Genomic DNA, 24,183 nt, shown 5'->3' on the forward strand with positions numbered 1-24,183 from the left:
TTCTACTGAAACTAACTGGAAACTCTCCAGTTAAGCTTAATACTAAGCTGCTTTGTATTGACTTTAATTCTATAGTTAATAAATTTAATAATTTACAGTTAATAGCCAGGCGGGAAAGTAAAGCAGACAAGAGGATTTCCTCTCATCCAGATGCAGTAAGTCGGGCTCTGGCTGAGAAAAAAAACTCTGAAATCACAAGAATTATGAACACTAACTTAACCCTTGATGTAATTCGGAAGCATTACTTATGAGGAAATATACAGGCTTTCCAAGGCATTGCATGCCTTTTCTCCATCAGATTTGGAGAAGACAAAAGTGCTTTTTCAGCCTAACAAATATCCCAAGAGTCAGAAAATTTGGAGAAAAAAAAACTTTCTCCAGTTATTCACAAGAATATTTTGGGCAGCTTCTGCATAAATTGCCTTACATGATTTTTGGTGCTTTTTCCTTCCACCTTAAGCATATTTCGGAGCTAAGGTATTAGTGACAACAGCCAGCTATTATGAGTTTCAGGAGCACCACCACCACTTTTAGAAGGCATGACAATCACAGTATGTTTCTGGTTTGAAAGCCATGAGCTCAGCTGGAGCAGTTGAGAGTAAGCAACACAAGCTTCATCCAAAGCCACCCAGGACCACCACCACAGACTGCTTGCCAAACCCTGTTCATTTCTCATTTTAACTACTTCTTGTCAATACAGTTGAGCAAAGAAAACCTCTAGATGGAAAATGTAAATGCTCCAAACCTTTTTCCTCTATGTAACTTCACTGTGAAAGGATGGAAAAGTTTCTTTTTGCAACAAAACCAAGACTGAAATACAGAAAGAGGCTTCTACTGTGAACTGATAGATTCAGCATGCACTGAGAGCTCTTTGCATGCCAATGGACCATCTCTATCATGGGCCAGGGTGTTGTGGTGAGCCATGGCCAGCCAAATCAAGTAGACCAAAGGATCCATTGGTTTGATGCTTCCACAGCCCAAAAGCCTTGAGCATTCAAAAGGCTGTGAAAAATATATAAATCTGTGCCTTACCACTGGCTGCAGCCCTCCCCTCCCCTTATTTCTCATACTTGGTTGTCTTTCCAAAGAGGTTTATATATTAATTAGTTAATTGGCCCTTGTTACTCCTCCCTGCCTACCCCTTCTCCCACTTGCCACAATTCCTTCTCCCCACCTCGGTAACACCCCCTGGCTGATGTTCCATTGGTTACTGTGTGTTTTCCACATATTGTGGGGGTACAAGACCCCCTGCAAGCCACAGTTCTTTGGCTTTCTCCATGGATTTTCCTCTCCAATAAACCCTCTCCCCCCACAAAGAAGTCCCTCCACTTCTTTCCTGCCTCGCCATGGGTGGGCAAGGCAAACCCCACCAGGAGCTCTGCCTGCCCTCCTGCGCCGCCATCGGTTTCCGTCCTCCCCGCTCGGAGCAGGCAGGAGATTGCCCAGTGCCAGGACAGAGTGCTAGCAGGACAGTACCAGGGATTCATTGTTGGGGTCCCTCCCCACTGCAACAATTCATCCCTGCTGTTAACACATTTTCATGTAATAAAGAGTGATGGATACTTTGACGCTTTCCTTATTTATCTGTATCAGCTACATATGGTATTTCTAAGAAAATCTTAAGGAAAGGGGGAAAAGCCCATCCAAAATCAAAATTTCAATAGAACATATGAGGAATTTAAGTCAGTAGGAGGGATTATTAAAATCTTTCACAATATAAGAAGCAATCAAGAAGGAAAGCAGCAAGGAGCAAGTATTTTTCAGACACAAATAAAACTGGAACACTTCACCAAAAAAGAGTGAACTGAACAACAGCAGCTCTCTCCTATTGATAGATGCATATTGTAGGGAAAACTTGATCTGGAATCCACCAGAACTGGTAGATAAAAACCCTACTTGGACGTAATACCAAGTTAACAAATCACTTTATATCAACACCATTAGAACAAAGAAAACAATCCAAACTTATTCAAACAACCACTGAGTCCTATTTTTTTTTGAAAACTAGTTTTTTTCTTTCCTTTCTGTGTTCCAAGATTTATTTTAGAAAACACTACATGGTACTATTGATCAAAACTCTTCTTGACAATGTAATAGCCAACAAAATCTCTAAATACTGTAAGAAACAAAGAATACACTGCATTATGCAGGCTTTCAGACTATCACACTTCAGACCCCTGAAGCCAGCAACAAAAATTCCATGACATGAATCAGCCTAGTTTTTTGGGGGTTTTTTTGTATAGTCCATAAATGACCAGTATAACTGTTTAAAACAGAAGGAATATCAAAAGATAGGATTTCACATAAACAGGTGGTAACAGAGCAGATTAAGGGTTAGAAAACCTTTACTGCCAAAACCAGCATGGCACTTCAGAGGAGCCATTGCAATTTACCTACCTGAGAACCAGGCAATACTTCCATACACACCTAAATACAAACTTCCCCATCACGGAATCAGAAGGTTTTGGGAAGAGAAATCAAGTACACCAGTCATATTATATTATGTAGAATAGCAAATGGAACAAACAAAACAACATGGCTTTTGGAGTTTTGATTTAGAGGCTCTTTGATTATGAAGGGCTGGCTTACCTGTTTAACATCATATGCAAGAAGAACAAATCTTAAGTCTGGTGAAACAGAGTATCTTGATGCTTTGAAGGTTACCTGAAATGAAGTAACAGTAAAAGTGAGTCTGCAATAGGAAATTAATAAGATCCCTTTTCCCAAATGTTCCTACAGCTCATTTAAGAACTTCCCATTCATAAGACAGATTTGGTTTAGAAAACCGATGTAATTTTCACAAAAGAAGGCCTCAAATAATTCTCAGTCTAATTAGCTGGTATCAGTACAATGGCAACTGAAGAATCTGGCTTCAACCCTAAACACCAGTTAAGAAGCTGATGAGTTTTTTTATCATCACTTCAAGCACTAAGCTCAAGGATAACAACTATAACCACCTCATCAGAGGATGAAGGAACACACTTTGTTTGGAATGATTAAAAGGGAGATTCATCACTAAGTTTGCCTTAAAGATCACATGCAAGAAAAAAATAGGTGTGCACTATGTCTCTACTGCTTTCCCTCTAATGCCACAAACATTTTTCAAAACAACTTGAACTAAAGCAAAAGTCTTTATTAAAATAAAGAAAATTCTTAGCAGAGAGCAAATTGAAACATAAGGTAGCATTATAAAACTAATAATGCTTTACATCCACCCAAGACTACATGACACCCAATTGAATTCAAGATTATAATTTCATCAAGGGGTAATGTTGATGTCAGAAATAATTTAATGAACTAATGCATGAGAAAGATAAGAATGTGCTTTAAAGAGCACTGAAGGAAATAATTTAAAATTAATCTCAAGACATCTATTTCCAGAAAGAAAGGAAAAGGAAGATGTGAAAAATCCAGATAAGAATAGAAAAAGTAGGACAGAAAAAAAATAACAGAACCACAAAGCCATAAGATGAAAACAAATAAAAAAATAGCTAAGTAGAACAAGATCTATCCACTGTTTTATTTCTTAAGCATCTTGTTCTGTTTAGCCTAATCCCACTGCTAAACTAATGAACTCAACAGGATTTTAAAAGGCACACAAGCAGGAAATCACAAACTATTACATTCAGAGTAGCTAAGGAGTTATACCTGGGGAAAAAAAAAAGCTTCCAATAAACTGGAAAGATGCTATATTTTGATATACAGATTAAACTCAGGTTCCTAGGTAATATAGTTAGAATCAAGGTATCCAAAAGAATTAAAGGGAAAAGTATTTTTTGAAGATAAACTGTATTAGTTTGATTCAGCAGCATGACAGAAGCAAAAGTCAGAAGATAAATCTGCAGTCTTGAGAAAGAAGGGGAACAAAAAAAAAAAAAAAAGCAACACACCTTAAACCATCCTTCTGTATCTACAAAGCATCCAGAATAGATTCCTACTGTACCCAAACTTGCTTTTATGAGTTAATCATCTTTAAGCAGAGACTCTGTTAATGTTAACCTATGAGTAACATTCCCTTTTCTTGGCACTTTGCTGAAAATATTTTCAGATGTGAAATTTGTCTTTTTTGTAGCAGTTTATTAATTACTGCTCCACCACCTCAGCGTTCAGCACTACATAACCCAGGCAGCTTTCCAAATTCGTTCCCAGGGAGTGCAGCTCCTACCACCTCACACATTCAGTAAGAATCTCCAGTCCCTCATTATGCCACCACACAAGTAATGAGGCTCTTCCTGCAAACACCTGAGCAGCTCAGCTACAAGCTATTGGCAGCTCCAGGCAACACCAGCAAGAACTACTTGCATATTCCATATCCAAGTACAGAGTGTTGTGGATTTGGGATTTAAAGTCTTTTGAATCCCACTGACCTTGTTCATTCAGCTTGCACTCACCTGCAAAATTTTGTTTGCCTCCAAAATGCCTCAGACACATGGTGTACATTCAATGCCGAAAAAACTATATGGTAATGGATTGGTGCAAAATAGTTTTCTTTTTGTTAGTATGACAGCATAATTCTTGGTAAAAGGAGTATAAAGCTGTTTCATACTTTTTAATGTTTCACTTCAGAAATAAGAAACTTAAAATTAGACCAGCAGAAATCATGTCTCATTGCCAAAGCTGATAGCAATGCTGATTTCTTTAAATTATCATAAAAACATAATTAGCCCATTTATTTAAGTTGGATTTACAATCAAGCCTTTAATGAAATAGATGTTTAATTCTAGTAGAATTGCAAAGAAATTTAAGTTGACTTAATGTGATTAAAATTTCCTTAAAATTCTGTTTTTGGAGGGCTTTTTTGGTAAAGACAAGCACAATTTTGGCAATTAATTCAGAAACTGCCTACTTATATGCACAGAAGAAACCCTTATACATTAAGAACAGGAAATGAAAAAAGTCACCTGACTCATTCCTCCTGCCTAACATGGCAAGTAAACTCACAATCTGTGAGCCACTACAACAAAAGACAGAATTCTTTTTCTTTCCCCACAACCATGTCTAAGGGATTTCACCAGCCAACAGATGCCTGACTCCATGGCTGAGGAGATTAGATCAGCTGGTGAAGGGCTTAAAAGAAAGTTCCAGTCCCTGCTGTAGGAGGTGAGATGCATGCCACACAAACTCCTGGGAGATTATCATTGTACAGGGATTAGATATATTTATTCATAAAAAAGAAGCTTGTGAAGACTCTGACCCCAAGGGTTTGTTCTCTTCCCAGGAGAACACATTTTTGAGTTTAAAAGAAAGTGTTGGGGAAATACCACACTGGAAATACACTGGGAGTTAGAAACCCTCAGGTGTGTTGTTATCCAAAATCTGGAGGGTGGTTGTTCCACGGGCCTGCATATCCACAATTTCTCAAGCTTCTTGCTTTGTCAGGAGCTATTTAGCCTTCATTCAGGAGGACAGACCTAAATGCTGCCCCATGTGATTATAACCCTATGGTTTTGTTGTGCTTGGTCTCTAAGAAATGTAACTTTGGACAAACAAGCTCTGAAATTGGCAGAAATAGAGCTGCCTAATTAGGCACGGTCCAGGGACGTAGAAGCAGGGCTGGTTTCCCTCTGCATCACTGCACAGTATCAGCTAGGTAGGGACTGGGGTAATTCAACACTGTGCACTCCATGCACACCCTAATCCCCTTGCAAACTCAAAAGAGGCAAGGCAGAACACAAGGAAAAAGGGAAGGGAATTTCCTTGTTCCCCTCTACCCAGCCCCATCACGAGTTGAAATCCCTATGAAAACCATCAGCTCCCTGCAACCAGAAAACACTTGGACTGGAGAAATTGCTGTAATCCTTAAATTGGTTACAGTCCACACTCCTGCATAATTCTGAGACAAAATAAATGCGGGGTTTTTTAACACCTGCACACTGTCCTCCCTGCCATCCATTTTTCCTATATTGCTGCATTTGACATCATTTCACTTTTTCAAACATAAATGATCCTATACCTGATCTTTCATTCCTCACTTGACCAAAACCCCCACTGACTGTAAAATTAAGTCTAACCATATGAAACATTGTATTTCTAAGTTTCTTTGAAATACTTCATGAGATCAGAGTTTTAATTCTTCTCCTGACAGTGATGCATGATGTGATGACCCCAATGGTCTCACTGCCACCACAGATTGCAGCAGCAAAAGCCAAATCCAGGCAAAAGGAAAAAGAGAATTTGAACAGGCTTTTGTCCTCCAGCTTTCCAGCTTCCTTCTCTCATCCACCTTTCAAGAATTGCTAAAATGTAGTTTTGCATGGAAAGAAAAATTGAATTTTTTTCCACCTTTCCATATGGGTGCTTGAAATGGAACACAGTATTCCAGTGAACAATATATCCTCAAGTTTGATTTCCAATGTTAATATTTCTTTCTTTTTCACTTTGCATGTTACGTGTGTTTTCCTGTTAACAGAAATACCAATTATGATTGTGTTTAAGAGAAATTTCAGGCTTGGTTTAGGCTCTGCATATACAGCAAGGGTCCCTAGTATCAGCTCTTTTTATTTCTCCTGTTTTCTTAAACCCTACGTCTGAGCTACTGATGTACTGGCTACTCCCTCCATCCTTCACATACTATAAAATGTTGGGTTTACCGGTTTTGTTGATTTTAACTACTGTGACATTTAAATCAGTGCCTTATTATTAATCTTTCAAAACCATGGTATACGGCAGACAGATGAAGTTATCTGTAATGCAGTCCAGCCAAATAAAGTGTATTTGTAACATGGATTCTTTACAGTATTCTTCTTCCATAGTTTCAGCTGGATGATTTTAAGAGAAATGATATATCACAGTGAGAACTGATTTTAAAGAAATGGTCACTGTTGTGGAGTTTACTTATTTGTTGAGTTTGGGTTTTTTCCTTTAGTTTTGCCCCTCCTGCTGTTTCAGTTTCTTGTGCTTTTTATTTTCCCCAGAAACTTTCGTTTTCCAAACTCCTTTTATTCTCTTTCTTCAGTTTTTGTTTAGTGCTTCCTTAATGCACATTTAGGCTTTATTTTTTTTTTTTTTTAATTATTATTATTCATCCAGAATGAAATATTTTAAGACTTTCAGGAATGTTACTTTAGAGTTTGGTGGCAACACTACTACCTAGGAAATTATACATCTATTCCCCACCTACACCTGTATCAAAAGTTTAACTTAATGGTATAGCAGAATTTCAGTGGATGGGAGTTCATCAGCATTCACAGGTATCCAGCCCAACTTATCAGACAGGCACTGGCCAAATGGCAATGCACAAAAGGAGTCAGGTTTGGTGGACTAAAAGGAGCTGCAAGAGGAGAAGGCAGTTGGCATGTCACAGTTCCCTTGGGAGGCACCGGCAATCCAGGGAACAATGGGATTCTCCTTCACTGCCACTGCTGTGACTGAAAGGAGAAGATGGACCATGAGAGAGCAGCAGAGACTGGAGCCCAGCAGAAGACCAAGGCTTGTAGCAGTGGGAAGAGGGAACCTCTGAGAAAGACAGGTTGTAATTAGAAAAATGTGCTATAATTGGAATGATAAAAAATTTGGGTTTCCAAGGTTACATTTCTTAATGCGGTACTTCTTGTGTCACTTGAGCATTTAATCTAGACCCAAAAATGCTGCAATGCCAAGTGTTGGAACTGTAAACCCTCAGGTTTTCCTGTCCAGTTTAAAAGACAAACGTGCCATAAAACATGATCTCAGCCGACCTCTATGCTATGAATGGGTGGCTCTCAAAAAAATGAACCAAATTCCCCAAACTCATCTGAAACTGTAGGACATAAAAATAGACATGAGCTGACCATGAGCCTCACAGTAACCTCTAACCAGTAAATCATGGAGGTTTTTCCCCTCACATTTCCCATTAACATTGATATAGTTAACTCTTAACTAGATCAAGGAACAGTTTCACCAGGAATATTATTTAGAGAAATCCCACATCGAGCTACCGTAACCTGACAGTTTTGCATTTTGTATGTTGAAACCTCCTTCACTTGGACAAAAACCAGTGGCCACCACCAAATCACAGTGACTGCAAAACCCTTTCATTTGTCAGGCTTTCCCACCTCGAGGCACAGAGGTGCACTGCAACAATAAACCCTTCCTCATAAAAACCCCTCTACTAAAAAGGGTGTGCTGAGAGGGTTATTGGACACTTAGAGGAGCATGGGAGAGTAGAGAGAATGCTACAATATTCATAATCCCCTATTTACAACATGTGTGGGTCATTAAAATGTCCAGTGTTGCAACAACTATTAGTATTTATGTAGTTATATAACGTTATTTAATATATTTACTATTATTCACCCTTTCATTAATCTCTTATGCAAGGTTGTTAAAAAATAAGCATGTAAACTACTCTTGCAATTAAATCTACATTAATCAACAAACTATAATTGGACTGTGATGCTGCACTGAGCTTCCTATCAAAAGAGGAAGGGGGTGTGGTGGTGGAGAGAACAAAACAAAACAAAAAAGTATCAAAAGGAAGAGAACAAGCAGAGCTGTTTATGAACAACGCTCTGTAAAACACCACAAAACAGTCCCTGCCAAAAGCTCTGCTCAGACTGAAGCTCTCATTCTCTGCTTTTGGCTGCAAGGCCTCCACAGGGCTTTCACAGCTGGGCTGCCACAGCCTGACCCTGATCCCTGAGCCAAGGCTGCTCTGTCACCCTTCTGACACCAACAGCAGGCAGCAAGGTCCTTCCCTCTCCATCTTTGTATAAAAGATGGTCCACAGTAACACAACAGCACAACAGGCTCCAGGATATACTCCTGACAAGCCTCTGGAAACAGGTTTGAAACTCAGCAATAATTGTTTGCTGTGCCTCATGATGCAGTTTCCCTTTGAGCTTGTAAAGAGTTGTGGAAAGGCACAGAAATCAAGGGGCACAGCAAGTCAGGCATTGCTGGGTGTTAGAAGAGTCCAAAGTGTACAGCTGGGGGAAGCTGTAATAAATACAGGACTATTCTAGAGCTCACAAACCGAAAACAATTCCACTTGTATTGCCTGGTATGGAAAACAAATCAACAGATTCAAAATACATCCCATCATCCACACTCAGAAGACTGAAGGAGTCACAGTAGACTCATTTCTGACAGAGGATCCTGAGTGTTTGCTAGGGTGCATGCATGGTATCTGAATACATGCACCACAAGAGCAGTGGAACTGAGGGCTAACAAAAGCCTTATCAGTTTCATAATTACTGCAGCTTTTTTAAGAGGGAGAAATGAAGACAAAACTTGTGCAGGCTTCTTTCAGAGAATTCAACACATTTGGGAGGTTCCATACCAGAATACACAGTCCCTACACACATTTTCTATCCTCTCTGTGCTTGCTTTTTCCATTTTGTTTTGTGTTTAAGGGTTGTAAACACGAGAAGCTGAGCTAGAATAAGGAACCAGATGACAACTTTCCCTGAGCTAAAGAATCCATGTGCTCCTCCACACTCTCCTCTCCAGCTTGTGGCTGGGCTCTGTGTGAACTGCTAACCTGCTCTTACTGACCTTAGAACAGCTGATGGCAAAAGCATTAAACAAAATGCTTGTTAAACACTGAAATTTCTTAGCTAAATGTGGCATAATGCCACTGATTTTGGAACTGTAATGTGTCACAAAGTATTGTTAAATGCTGAAAAACTGGTAGGCTCATCACTTAGGATCACGGTGATGGGCAGCCCAGATAGATGATAGAGAACATATTGTAATCACGTATTGAGGCAGCATCTCAAACACCAGGATGCCACACAGTGATTAATGTCCAGGGCTTTTTCTGGCTCTTCTTAATAGGAGACTTGCCCAGCCTCCAGCTGTGAACATTTATCTGCTGCTGGCTAAGGATATTAACTGTTTATTAGACAGCTGAAGCAGGAGGCACTACATGGACACAGTCAGAGAACAAATGTGTATTAGAAAGCATCCTTAAATAATAACATCCAGAGACGTTAAAAGATATTCTTTATGCTTTGCAAGCTAGCCTTTTCACTTATGTCACTGTATTTTTTATCCATAATATTGCTTTGCCGATAGTTTAATTCTAAAAAGGCCAGATTGCTTTACTAATTGTTTACAGAAAAGGACTTCATTCCAGAAGGACAAATGAAGTGCAAAAATTTCTTCTACTTCTAAATAAAACCTGATTATACTGGAAAAAAAAAAAAAAACAACAAAACTTCAATTCAGGAACTTGAGATAGGTACTTCCCCCATGTAAGAGAAGTGGGCATCCTAGAAAGACAAAACACTAGCCTCTCCTCCTTCCAGGTGAATGGCTATTATTAAGGGCACTTTTAAAGGTTAGGGGATTTTGATATGTTTCTCTATATAACATAGGGTTTTTTTAAAAAAACCTGCAGCCTGCTTTTTTGATGATACACCTACTCAGTGAGCACAGCAGATCCTCATTAGGGATATGACTTTTACACAATAAGCAACACAAAGAAGGATAAAAGATGTGTACTTTGCAGGAGGGTGGCTGTCTCTAGGATGCAAAAGAAGAGCCAGTGATCTGTGCCCAGTGGAAGACTGCTTCAGGGGTTGAGAAATGAGAGAAAAAAAAGAAAATCTCCTCTGAGCTGGTGATTCAAACACAGCCCAATCAGGGGTGACAAAGAGTCATTACCTGCCCCTTGCCTCTGCACAAGGAGTTTATCATGGCAGTTCAATTTTCCATGGATAATTATCAACATTACTGAGAAAACCCTGCCATTTCTGTGGCTGCTTGAGCAGAGGTAAACAGGAGAGCAAATGCAGACTGAAATCAGACTTAATAATCCCATTCAAAGGTGACTCTTCCATGATTAAAACCTTTTGATAGGGAAGAATGAAGGAACTTGCATTGCCACTGCCTATGCTGGATCTCTGCTGTATTTTTTATTAATCCAAGACATCTCTGCAGAGTCATTAAACCACTACCATTCTAATTATGCACCAATGATTAAGCAGATGTGACACTGAGCAAGGAAAATGTTTGATTAATGATCCAGGTGTCTAACTTTAGAAGATTACATTTAGCAGTGCAGATTTGGGGACAGTCAAGCTCAGAAGAACAGGACAGCTTTTGATTTCAGCCTGCCTCAGTCATGTTATCCTGTTAGGAATGTTGGCCACCGTGTTGACAGACAACTCAGCACAGAACATTTCCCACTGTTCTCTTCCAAACATACACCAACAAACTTGCTGAGCCTTCTGCTCTGTTTCCAGCTTTTTATATTACTTCCTCCATATGAATAATAATTGCTGGGATTGACTTTAAGTATAATACTCTCAGCTTTTTGCTGTGTAAAGAGAGGAGCTCTGCAGGAAAAAATATACTTTGGTTTTTATTTTCCTCTGTTCCGCCCATAATTGCTAAACGATTGCTTGAATATTATCTATTTTGCAGCAGTTTTCCACATTTCCAATGAGTAGTAGATATCTAGAGCCTAGAGCTCACTAGGTTTGTGTGAACTGAGAATAAACCAGTTCCATAAAAAGCCCAGAGAAGAACAACTCGCAGTGTGAAGCAGCCTGTCTGTCCCATTCCATCGTCACTTGGCAAGGCTGGTGTGAAGAATGGCCTGAATAGCCTCTCATGCTGGCATTACGCTCCACAGCACAAGCCAACCACTTCCAGCCAAAAGTGTATGAATTCATCTGTGAGGAGACTCAAGTCTTGTCATTGAAGTCATGTTTTACAGCCAGGGATGCCCAAGCAGCTGCTTGTGTTCAGGTCATGCACTAAAGGCACCGCGTTGGCCTGACGCAGTTGATGCTCTAACTGGCCAGGCAAGTGCTCATGCCCACTTGAATAGAAGGGTAACAGAGAAAGTGCTTCTGAGTATGTTAGGGTTTGTACTTTACAGAAATTCATCTTTCCACCCACTTTTAATTGCGTCTGACAGCCTTTTCTGGGCTAAGAGGTACCCTGCGGCACATCCCAGCATAGGGAAGGGTGCAGCTCACAGAAAGGAAGACACACACACCCCCATTAAAATAAAATTCTCTCCTCCATGCTCCTCCATCTTTACACTGACAGAGGAAATCAGCATCAAGTTCTTTCTCCTGAACTTCTGCTCTCCTCTTTCTTGTTTGAGGAGTTAGAAGGAAAGGTCACCTGAGGCTTTATGCTTTGAAAAGAGGAATCTCTATCAGCAAAGGCCAGGAACAGACCAGGAGTAAGATCAGCCTTTGCCAAAGACTGCTGATGAAAATGAGTCATCCTTTTGAGTCTGCAGGTGTAAAAGATTTTATTAAATTAAAAGTACAGGGATTAACAGTAACAGGCAGTGTTACTGTGGTCTGCATGGAGTATTTATGAGGAAAGACTGACAAGCCACACGATTATGCTACAAAAGCCTGATAAACGAGAATTACAGGGTAGAAAGTAAGTGGTATCCCTGAGAATAACAGTGCCAAGCAAAGCAAAAGAAAATGCAGACTAAAGTATTAAAGTACTTCTTAGCAATTACTGCTAGTCAGAAACCATTCATGTACATAGCCTTTACTGGTCAAGAGGAATAATCCCCAATCATCTAGTCTGCCATTAAAACACGAGAAACAACTAAACCAGAGATCAACATGACTAGGAAATACATTTTTCTTTGCATATTTAATTCTCTTAAGGAAAATATTCCCATGAATTTTGAACTTTTTCCCATTTTTCTAATAGTGACAAACTCAACATTTAAATATCATTCTATGAAATATCTTTTTCTAATAGACATCAGGTAGATTCCTCAGCACATATGCCAAGCATGATCCTTCAGATGCTCTGAATAAAGCACAACCAACAGCAAATTCTCCAACATCTTGCTTATTTACATGTAGGTTGAATAAAACAATGAATAACTTCATTCAGAAATCATTCACTGACAGAGGAATGGATTATATTTTTCATTTACATGAGACCTAGTCTAGGTTATGAACATATCTCCTCTAACTTTTATATATTGTACTCCCGCCCCCCTGTTACAGGAAAAAATCTTAGCAGACTTCCACTGAGAAAGAAGCAGATAATCTCTATTACTTACAAAAGTTGTATTTTCCAATAATAATGTAGTTGTATTTGTTTCTACATTCAGTTCAACAACATGTCCATTCCTGGTTTTATACACCACTGCTGTATCTGCAATGACAAAGAAATAAGCAGTTAGCAAACTCACTGAGAATTTAATATATCTGTAGAGAAAATCAGCATGTTAAATTAATTAGAGTATCCTTATTACAACACTCAAGACAGAAGTTTTGTTCATTTGCCTCATGAGCTTCAAAATGACTCATTTATACCCTACAGCATGCTCACCTCATTCAATACAAATATATTTTGGCCATAAACCAAAGTAAAGTTCTGCAAAAAGAAAAGCTGTTGCTGGATATCATATCCACACGTCTCCCTAGAAGGGATTCCAACAAATCTTCTGTACTGGTTTGTATTTCTGGTGACTGGATGGACAACGTTATGACTATTTTAAGACTGTCCATATTCTGTGGGATTCATGCTGGGCCACAAAATACCAAATTTTCGTGTGAGGTGAATGTTAGCAAAGGAGGGCTAAAGCTAAGTGTGTCCACTTGCAAAACATTTAGAACATTGTGAGATGCACTGTTGCAACTTTTTCCTTCTTCTACTCACTTTATTTATAATTTCTTGTGAGAAAAATAATCTAACACCTCAAGAAAAAAAAATAAATCTGAAATTAATTCCGATTTCCATGAAAAATACTTTGTATCTGCTTGTATCAAAACCTGCAAAATTACCAAGAAATACACAATGACTACATCAGCCTTGATTTAAAAAAAAAGTTCCAGATTTCCTAGTATTTGTAGCAAGATTGAATAGATTGAGTGCTGATTCTTTCAGATTATTTAAAACCCATGTAAGAGATTTATACTTAATGAAATGAAACTATTTTATTATAACAATTTAAATAGAATAAGAAAAGTTCTAATTAAGCCTAAAGGAAACCTAAAAGAACCTTCCTAATCTTCAGTAATGTCTGAGAAATTCATTACAGATCCCTGAATTTTATGAAGTGGGAAGTAAACACAACTGGAGAAAAAGGTCATGCTATCATAAAAAAAAGTCTTCACTTATTCAGAAAGATGTAGCTCTATTTTAATTGACTCCACAGGAACTCGAGATATACAGCACTAGGGAATGTCCTCTAGTATGTTCTCTAAAATTAATGAAGCCTCATTTGAAGAGCTTACTAAGCTATTTTAGGACCGGCTGGGAAGTGGGGTGGGATTGATGGAGTTTAGGACAGTATTATTAGAGCTGCTGTTTAGGAAGGCAAACTAGACTGTGAACTGTGGAATTAACAGCAGCTTCTTTTAAAGAGAAAATATTTCAAATATTCATTTTGTACAGAAAGGAACAGCACTTTGTAGACAGTTATTTGGTTTCAGGTTACTAATTACAGAACATGATCATTTCTGTAGCTTCCTTTAGGCTATTTTGCATGTATTCTTTTAGGAACCCCAGCACTCAAAATCTCCAGTGACACTGGATCATGTTGCTAAGTATTATAGAAAAAATAAAGTTGTCTGGCTAAAGAGTTGTCCCTAGTTATGACTGAACCAAAATGTGAGAAATGGCATAAATAACCCAGAGACTCTGAACAGCAGTGCTCCAAACCACGCATTTTGGCTCCATGGGTGACACTAATGTGCTGCCCAAATCCAAATGAGTACAGAATGTTACTCCTCATTTATCTACTCTACCTGTCACTTGCCAACAGGATTTAGAGCATTGTGCCTCATTAACTAATCCTACCAAAACCAATTCACACAAATAATGAACTTCCCTTAAAATTCCTAAGAGGACCATGAATAAAATACACAGTCCTAAGGCTCTTCTTGCAAGTCCTACACACGGTGTGAAACAACATTTGGAATAGCAAAACTGTGAGAGACATAAAATGAAAGCCTTTGTTCTAAAGTTAGAAAAAAATTTGTTCAGTCAATCAGAACAGAAAACTGAGTCAGACCTCTTGAAAAGGCAAGGACAGGACAGGAATTACACCTCTCTCTGAGCTTGGATTCAGCAATTAACTCCTGAAGTGCATAAATCAAATGAACACTTGCAAAATGTATGGAGTTCACAGGCAAAAGACTGTATCAGAATACCATGCAAACACTGAGCATAACAGTCTTCCAAAGTAATCATAGCAATTAATATTTTCAATATTAATTCCAATCAATATCTTGTCAATATCTGTTAATGTGATAGCTGATGGTCATACCACATGATGATGATTTTCTTCATTGATAGCTCAAATGCAAATACGAGTCATAAAAACACAAATTTTTTTGAGATTTTGGTTACCTAGAGTCAGAAATTCTACAAAGGAAAAGAATACCTAGTCCTTAGCATCATCCATTTGCACAGTGGAAGGATTTGTTTGTTTATTATCTTGGTGCCTTCACCACGAAGAGGTTCAGGGACCTCTGACACTTCACAAAGCCATTCAGAGAAGTAGAGTTCTTACTTCAAAGAAATTCTCATTTAATTTGAAACAAAGAGTAGTATCATGTGAAAAGCTCTCAGTGAGGCACAAATTGCAGCACTGAAGAGCCACATTATTGACCTGACTACATCACTAGAATAAAAAGCATTCTGTCTTAAGAAACAGAGAACATGAGGAAGCCTCTGGAAAGAAGATGTGTCATCAAGTCACCAGCCCTGGATGATGCACACAAAAACAGTCTTAAAAACAACTTATTGAAAATTTCCTAGTTATAGTAGTTCTCAAATTTCTGAAAAGTTTGGAGAATCCAGAGCACTGGATAACTGATTAGTTTGTTATGTTTTACTAAAACGTGAAGACAGACAACCAAGGGTCTGTACATAAGTTATCCTGACATCAGTCCCAAATGAAATAATGGCACGATAAATCCAGGATTCTTCCCACAAAAATAGTGGCTGGCAATATAAGTAATACCTGATAGCACTTCACAGAACATAGATCCTGCTAAACAAATTTGAGAGTGTTATATTTGATACAGGCAGCCCTGCTGAAACTGTGTATTGGGTTTTCTTGCAAGGTATTTGGTTTATTTTACGACATCCAAATCTTACATTAGACATAATTAATGGGAAACACATTAGGAGGATTAAAAACAGTATCACTAAAAAAATAAAGAGGTAGACAGGGTTATTATACTCAACTATCTTTGGGAAGAATTGATTCCATCTTGATTTTGACCTTATTTCTAAGGCTGACTGTGAAGGAGGCTGCCTAATGGACACACACCTCTGCAGGACAGCTTGATGCTCAACAGGTTCTCTACAACTTATTTGGCTTTCACAAAGAATGCAACATTAAATTAAATATTACATGAAAACAAACTCCAAACTAAAATTCTTTTGGGATTGTCACAGCATAACAAATTCAACTTAGTCAACAAAATCCTCTTACAGAATTGTCTTAGCTGCAGAATCAACAGCAATTTATTTTATCATTGTGAGGCTAAATGTCCAAATTCTTTTGTATGTTTTTAAAACATGCTATTGTATGTTTTTAAAAGTGAATATTTTCATCATTTGCTCTATCTCTAGGCAAAGAACATGGAATATATGTTCTGCTGAAGTGATTAATCCATACATTTTAAATCACAGTTTGGATGTATCTATGAATATTTTAAATATAGCCCACAGTGACAACTATTACATAAATACAGCATCATGATAATCTCAAGAGTTTTTTAAAATAAAGGTAGTATTTGTTATAAATAGCTTCACTATTTTTCCTGGTTTAGGTTCAACACTGGTAAGGGTTTTAAGATTAGGGTATGAGTTGGCAGGAAATGCAACTCAGTGCTGTGCCTGGCATAATATAAATTGTTCCAGGGAATGTCAAAGTACAGGCAAACTATCATAAAATGAAGACAAATCAATGCAAAACTTTTCATATTTGACAAGCAGCTTGACCCCCATCAATTTTGCAATGATTTCTTTACCTCCATTTATTGAATTTACCCTTATTTATTGAATTGACAATATATTACCATGTCCTAAATGCTACAGAATTCCTTTGTAGCACTCACAGCTACACATGGCATCATATATTTTCACATGAACCAAAAAAATACAGGCCCTTGCAAATTCTCATGAAAAATCCTGTACTGTTTAGGGGGGAAATGGACTAACTTCCATCCTTAAATACATCACCACCACTGCAAATCAATCCCTGAATTGTTCTGGTGCAAGGATTTGGCCCAGGGTCTATATGGCCTTTAATGATTTAGGTTTCTGACAGCAGGACACTGAAGGGTGGTGGTTCATTTGAAGAATATAAACTTTAGTTTCATGTGTCACTGAAACTAAGCAACCCATCTTGTTATCTAAATTACACAGACTGGGTTGTAGGACACACTACCACATACTTTTCAAGTCTCTTGATTTTTAGTCTGGTGTTCTGTTCACTTTCACATCAGTATTGATCCAACTTTTATTAGTTGGAAATTTTCTTCTTTTATTGGTGGTATTTGCATCTTTAGACCTGTATGTGACACAAAAAGCTCCAGGCTGCTTATCACATTATTTTTTTCTCCCATGGAGTAACTCCAAGTGTCTCCCTGGGTGCCTTAAGCTGTTGACACAGGTGTATCTGCATGTTGCAGCTGCAAGTCAAAGGAAAGGGGTTTGTGTCCTTCATGTGAATGAGCAAAGGGGATGTGAAATGTTTGGTGATTTCTGCAGGTCTCTAAATTTGGGATATTTCACAAGAAATCACAGACCAATAGAGACATGAGACATGACCAGTAAACTAAGCACTAAAAGTCATCCGTGTTGTACTTGGAAAGATCCAACAGCTTCAGGAACAAGTGGGGCTTCCTTGATAAAGTATAAAAGCAGGAATCCTGCCCTGGATGAACTTTAAGAATTTATGAAAATACAGACAAGCATCACAGGCTCACTAAAGCCACAGGAGTTACAAGATTACTGAATCTGAGCCTTCACTATTCTGTGTATGTTTCATCTTAGCCAGGCAAGACCTGTATTTCCACCTAGTCTATTCCATTCTCAGAGGTTCTAAGCGATGATTTTTCACCTAGGAATACACGATGAGTTATTCTTTAGCCCCTAAAAGTCATCATGGCAACCCAAGCTTATTATAGAACTAAAATCTGCCTGGCCTGTAAATCTACATTGCCATCATGTTCATTGAGATTAATGTAAATAATGTCTGCAGCTGCAAGCACTGAGAAGGAGCAACAGCATCAACAGCACTCCTTTGGTTGTAAAAAAACCTGATTTTTACTAAATTCACAGTATCATAAATATGTAGATCTTGTTTGCCAAACAAAAGAATTTTTGTAGAGTATTTGCTAGACTTTTATTTCTTGTTGATAATAAGGTTTATTTCATGGTAACTCCTGAGATAAACTTGTGTGGATCAAACAATTTTAATGGCTACTGGCCAAGTCCAATTTGCTAGGACCTGGCTCAAAAGTGGTTTAGAATTTACTAATACTGATATTGAAGAGTTTGACCAAAAAAAAAAAAAAAAAAAGATTTATAAAGAAGGTACACTGACTGCTAATTGCTGGTTATTTGCACAGAGCACTGTAAATCTTAGCCTAAGCTAATTGCCCAAAGGAGATCAGCACTCAGGCAGTTTTGTGCATAGAAACCATAGGATATTAAGGCAATTTATCAAACAGTCTTGGGAGAGCAAGTAGCATCTAAAAAGTGAAGGAAAAAGAAGGAAATAACTCAGGAAATGCTGAAAATCTGTTCCATAATACCTAGAATAAGGAGGCCTCAGGGTAGTCTTCTGAAGTTGCTGACAGCGTTAACCTGAAGACTGCTAATGCTTGTTTTCCCATTGAAAATATTTACTAAGTTTTGGTTTGTTTAAGTAAAATTCTGCTTTGCAGCAGAAACAGCAGCATTAGCAAGTCAGAGTCCTCTTCTTCCTTATATTTTATGTTCTTTTTTTAATACAAACATGCGAGAAAGTTTATACCTTGAAGTCAACACACATCAGTCAGCCTTTGCTGTACATATTATTTTTAGAACTGCAGATGGCATTTCATCAAATTGATTATAGAAAATGTCATGCTAATTAAAATAGAGAATGCTTTCTGATTTAATAAACAGGAGGTGCTAGACAAATCTTTGTCTAATGAAGTGTTTATTAATTAAATAAAATAGTCATTTAAAAAGATATTAGAGATACGGACAAAATTTCAATATGCTAGCAAAGTCACGTGTCAGCTGAGCAAGATTTCCACTGCTTTTCTAAAAGTTTAGGCTATTGTTAGTAATGATCTGAAAAATTATTCTACACTAGTTTTATAATGCAATGTATTCTTATATTGTACTCTTCCAGACAATCCTTTAGTATACAGAAGATTTCCTATTCAAAATGGCTTGCAAAGTTGCACACAAACATAATTCCTGTCCTTTCTGATTTCTACTTCCTCTTCCCATCCATGCCCAATGCAAACTAACCAGAAACCAGATGGAGATCTTATGGTGCAGTAGCTACAGAAATGGAGGTAGCAGAGTCAGAGTAGCACCCTGTCAGGCACAAACAAATTAGGTCTGCTCTTCATACCTTCCTGAACTCCATAATGAAGTGACCAGGCATGGACTGACCTAGACATGGACTGACCTAGAAAATTCAAATTTCCATCCATACTCAATGTACCTTCCTCTTTTCCTAATCTGGTCATTGGTTTGCAGAGCAAGTCATGCTCAATTCATGCCGATTTTCAGTGGGCCCAGTTACTTTAGCATATCAATGTATGAAAATCTTCAACTCTTCAACTCTGCTCAACAGCCAATATTCATTTATAAAACCAATTTCTTCCCTGTCATGCAACTGCACAGGATCATGCCTCAGTATCACACTATTCCCATGCCAGCATTTCAGGCAGGAGAGAGGGCCCAGACAGCTCCTGAATATTAACACATCCACTGGGGGATTGATTTACAAGAAAAAAAGAAAAAAAACCCAACAGTGAAATATATAGTGCAGTCGAGCCAAGCCTCTGGAGCTTGAACTGAAGCAGATGAGGAAACATTCACTGCTGAGCTGTGGGAGGCAATAAGGAGGACAGGGACCAGAAGCCACAGGTTGTAATGTGTGTGACAAGCTCAGCTGGAAGATCACGCTGTCTGCTGCCTAAGTCACTTCTGGACATGTTGGAAAGATGGAAACACAAGGGAAGGTGCTGAATTACTTCACAAAGACAACAAAGATAGAGGCAGATTAATTGAAATTCATGTGATCACAGAGAATGCAGCTGAATAAAGCTGCAGTGACTGTCTGGGGCTCTACCCAGACACATTCTGCAATCCAGGTGAGCTGTCAGCTCAGCAAAACTAAACCATACATTCCTCTTCTATGTACTGCCATGGTAATAGAAAGCTGTTCTAATTTAGAGATTTCCAAGTTTTTCCTAGAAGTTTAGCAAATAACTCCTAACTTAAATTGTAACTGTCTGAGGGCTTTGGTTCTGCCATCCATGACACAGAGCAGCAACAGCTTGCTGAAACAATTTCTTCTCCAGTTTTCCTGGATAAGCAAATTGTCATGCAGTTCTTTTCTGCTCCCCTGGGACTCTGCTTGGGAGTGAGCATAGCACCTTTCCACAGATCTGCTCACTCAAGACTTCTCAAATTCAGGCTGCCCCAGCAGGGTCTGTCTCAAGAGCACACTCAGAATAACACAGCTACAGCTGAGCTCCAGCTTTCTGAAATTATCAATATGCAAGATATTGACATCATTTAAGGAGCTAACAATTAGAAAAAGTTGAAAGAAAATAGGAGCTGTGCCATAATTATTCTCCTATCGGAACAATTAAAAGTCTCCCTCATTTTAGAACACAACTGGTCAAAGCACTACAAAGTATATTAACAAAAACAAGTGAAAATGCAAAGATCTAAGTGTGTGCCAGCATTAATGGGAGGCAGTTATCTAACCCAAAGAGCAATGAGCTGATGGACTAAAGCACAAAATGTGACTGTTTTTACCATTCCCCCACACACCTTCCTCATCCTACTATTCATAATGCAGGAATCTCCATCTTTATCTCTGTCATTACTTGGAGGAAAATGTTAGAGATACTCATTCCCCCCCTTAGAGCAAGGCACTAAACATGATTTCATTGTGTTAAAAGCTAGGATAATAGACTTCAGTGTATTAGTCCATTCCAATTTGTTTGAAATGCAATTAACAGTAAATCAGCACCAAAAGAAAGGGAGGGGAAGTGGCTGCATTCACGGCAGACAGAGAGCCTTCCTTCTAGACCACGCCACTGTTTGTGTGCCATTCAGCTTCTGGTACCTACACCTTTATTTAGCTACTATCTGTGTTAAAATAAAAGAGAGTCAGAGACAGCCTTCAAATTAGACAAAATGCTAAAAAATTTTAAAGATGATGAGTGGTGAAGCTTCTAACAACACTTTGGTTTTCTCAGCCCACATTACACGGTGATGGTGAAACATCAAACATTGTTATTTTGCCAGCTCCAAAATTTCTGGCAAACTCCTCAGTTTTCCCAACTACTTGGAAACATTTTTGCTCTCCTGCATTGCACCAAGGGCCATTACTAAGCCAGCTTAGTAATGGACTCAGCTGTTGTCCAAATAGTGTACATGTCCCTAGACTACTGAGAAAATTAGGGAACAAATTCTCCGTTTCAGTCACACATCCTATTCCAGCCTCTTCCCCAGAGGGATAATAAAGTACCACAATAGAGCAGCACTTCTCTGGCAGCCTTGGGAGTTGACCTTTCTGCTGAGCCAAGCCAGATGGAACATGGACAACTCCACTCTGGAGCCGGCAGTGTGGCCTGGGGCGGATTTCACACAGACTGCTGAATTGGCAAGGCTACATTTTGGAGAAGACAGTGATTTCAATGAAGGAAGATTTATATGCTTCTCATTTATAATTGCAAATCTCAAATAAAACTGAGTATTTCAGCTTGCAACAGGAATGTGAACTTCCTAAGCCTTTCAAACAAACACTCCTGAGGGCTCACTATCATCCCTACTTCTGCAGCGCTCCAGATTCGGCATTTCCCAGAAAAGTCCAACAAGTGAGAAAACTAAAATTCAGTGGCTATGCACATATCCCAGTAAAAGACCAGTCTCTGGAGCAGCCATAGGGCTGCAGTTTTCTCACTCCCTTTTCTCCCCATGAGGGCATCTCAGCAAGCTGACACAGGCAGAGCTGGTGGCTCACTGCCCATGCTCAGGCAGTGAAAACATTGCAACTATCCACGAGTCCCTAGGGCTGTCCTTACCGAGCTCTAATACAGCTCCTGGGAGTCTGGCACACCCAGCAGAGCATGTTCAAAGCAAACAAGATTTCCAGGTGTACACTGACAATACTGAATTATTTGTTTTATTTTATTTTACACTAGCAAAGGATAAACAAAGTGTTTTATTACAAAAATAAACAAAGGTCGGCAACTTTCTGTTCACAGTTATTTAACCTGATTTTTCCAAATTTCATTCTGATTTATGAGAAAAACTTGCTGATTAAATGAAGATCATTAGCTCTTAAGAATTACCATGCACCCAGTAATATATAAATCACATCAAGGCACTGTTTTGTGATTTTATTTGTATCTTTTTATGAACTTTAAATACTTGTCCATATTAAATCATTTCTACTGATCAGTCATCTCTACTTTGAATAGAAATTACAGATTCAAGAGTCACATGTGCCATTAAGAATTTTTGCTCAGAAGTATTAAATCTTGTGTATCTAAATTCAACTCCGAAGGCAATTTAGGTGTTGTTTTCATATGTGTTCATCAGCTACCATACCACTGAAGTTCTTGGGACAAAACCATGCTAGGTAATTGAAAAATTAAATGGTGAGTTTGTAGGTATCTAATCAGCATAGATATGGAAACACAGATTTGGCACGAGCATTTGGAAACACTGGCAGAATTTCCTTTGGCATTCATGCATTTTGGATGCCATTGTTTCATCTGTACATGTAATTCCACTGCACTGCTGGAGTGTGGGGAATTGGACAGGCAGTGCCAGTGACTGCAGGATCACCAGGACAGTGCTTGGCTTGACCCAACAGGTCCTGCCCTGCCTGGCACGCTCTGGCAAACTCCGTAAGAGCAGGAAGTAAGTCTGGAGAGGAAATGACCTAGGAAAGTATCTTATCCTTAGGATGCAAATAGAAAACTCAGGTGTAAGCTCAAAGCAACAAGCCTTCTGATCAAAACACATCAACATCAAGCTTATCATACTGGCCTGGAAAGGATTCTGACTGCATTTTGGAGCACTTGCCAACAGATTTTATTTGGCTCAGAGATGAAGTCTCAGTTCCAAACGGAAAGAGACACAAGCAATTAAGTTTCTGTCTTAACGCTATCATCATGTGCTTCACTTTACTTCTTTCAAAATTATGAAGGTGACACATTAGTAAGAGACATTTTGTGCAGCTTATCTCTACCATTAATTTAAAATAAAATGTAGCTGAATGGGAATATTACAAGAAGAAGAAAATCAAGGAGAGGGTGAACAATGGCATTCTTGGCAAGCCAGCAAATGTTCTTTACCAGCACGAACATTTAGTGGGAATTTGATGGCATTCCCAACAAAAGGAGGAGCACAGACCTCCAGGTGTGATATGCAAGTGAAACAATAGACCTTTTCTCCATGCTTAGTCATACATGAGTTTCAAATAATAAATATTTAAATTATGGTTCCAAATTTATCCTAATAATTATTCTATGCAATTACACCTCTTACCTGTTTCTGATCAGAGAATTCAAGAAATTCAGCTTTTATTTTCCATTTGAATTAGGCTCCTCTTTCACATTAACATTATTATTAATTTTATTAGTTTCTGGCTTTCCCTAAGTAAAAGAGTAATTTTTTCATTGAAATGCTAACTTCATTAGTAAGTCCATACTTGATCAATAACTGCTTTAGACAGATAGAAAATATTCTGTTCAAGGTTTAACACACCTGCCTGGAATTTTATTATTTTTGTACCATAAAAAAGGAGGAAAGTAACTGGAAGGACTGAACAAAAAAGAGTGCCAAGGCTGAAAAATATATACCTTGTGCTCATAATTAGCAATTATTAAAATAAATGGTCGAATCAGCACCATTACATTATGAGGAAAGCTTGAATAGAAAGATTCTTGAATTTTCCCCTTTACTCCATTACCAAGGATAAAAGGGCATGCAAGAAGGGCTGATCCAAAAATATTAGCAGGAACAAAATTTGTTTTGGTGTAACTGTGC

At 38.4% G+C, this 24,183-nt stretch overlaps 1 protein-coding gene across 3 annotated transcripts in view; it reads right to left on the reverse strand.

Moving 5' to 3' along the window:
- The window catches only part of DPP10 (dipeptidyl peptidase like 10), a 451,512-nt gene that overhangs the window by 117,817 nt on the left and 309,512 nt on the right, over nt 1-24,183 (reverse strand). For all 3 annotated transcript variants that reach the window (XM_048309457.1, XM_048309458.1, XM_048309456.1), the window contains exons 4-5: nt 12,977-13,071; nt 2,590-2,664 (exon numbers count right to left, since the gene is read on the reverse strand). In XM_048309457.1, coding sequence (XP_048165414.1) covers nt 2,590-2,664; nt 12,977-13,071 — 170 coding nt within the window. The remainder of the gene's footprint in view (nt 1-2,589; nt 2,665-12,976; nt 13,072-24,183) is intronic.

This window comes from Corvus hawaiiensis, chromosome 7 (genome assembly GCF_020740725.1).
Source record: "Corvus hawaiiensis isolate bCorHaw1 chromosome 7, bCorHaw1.pri.cur, whole genome shotgun sequence".
Lineage (NCBI taxonomy): Eukaryota > Metazoa > Chordata > Aves > Passeriformes > Corvidae > Corvus > Corvus hawaiiensis.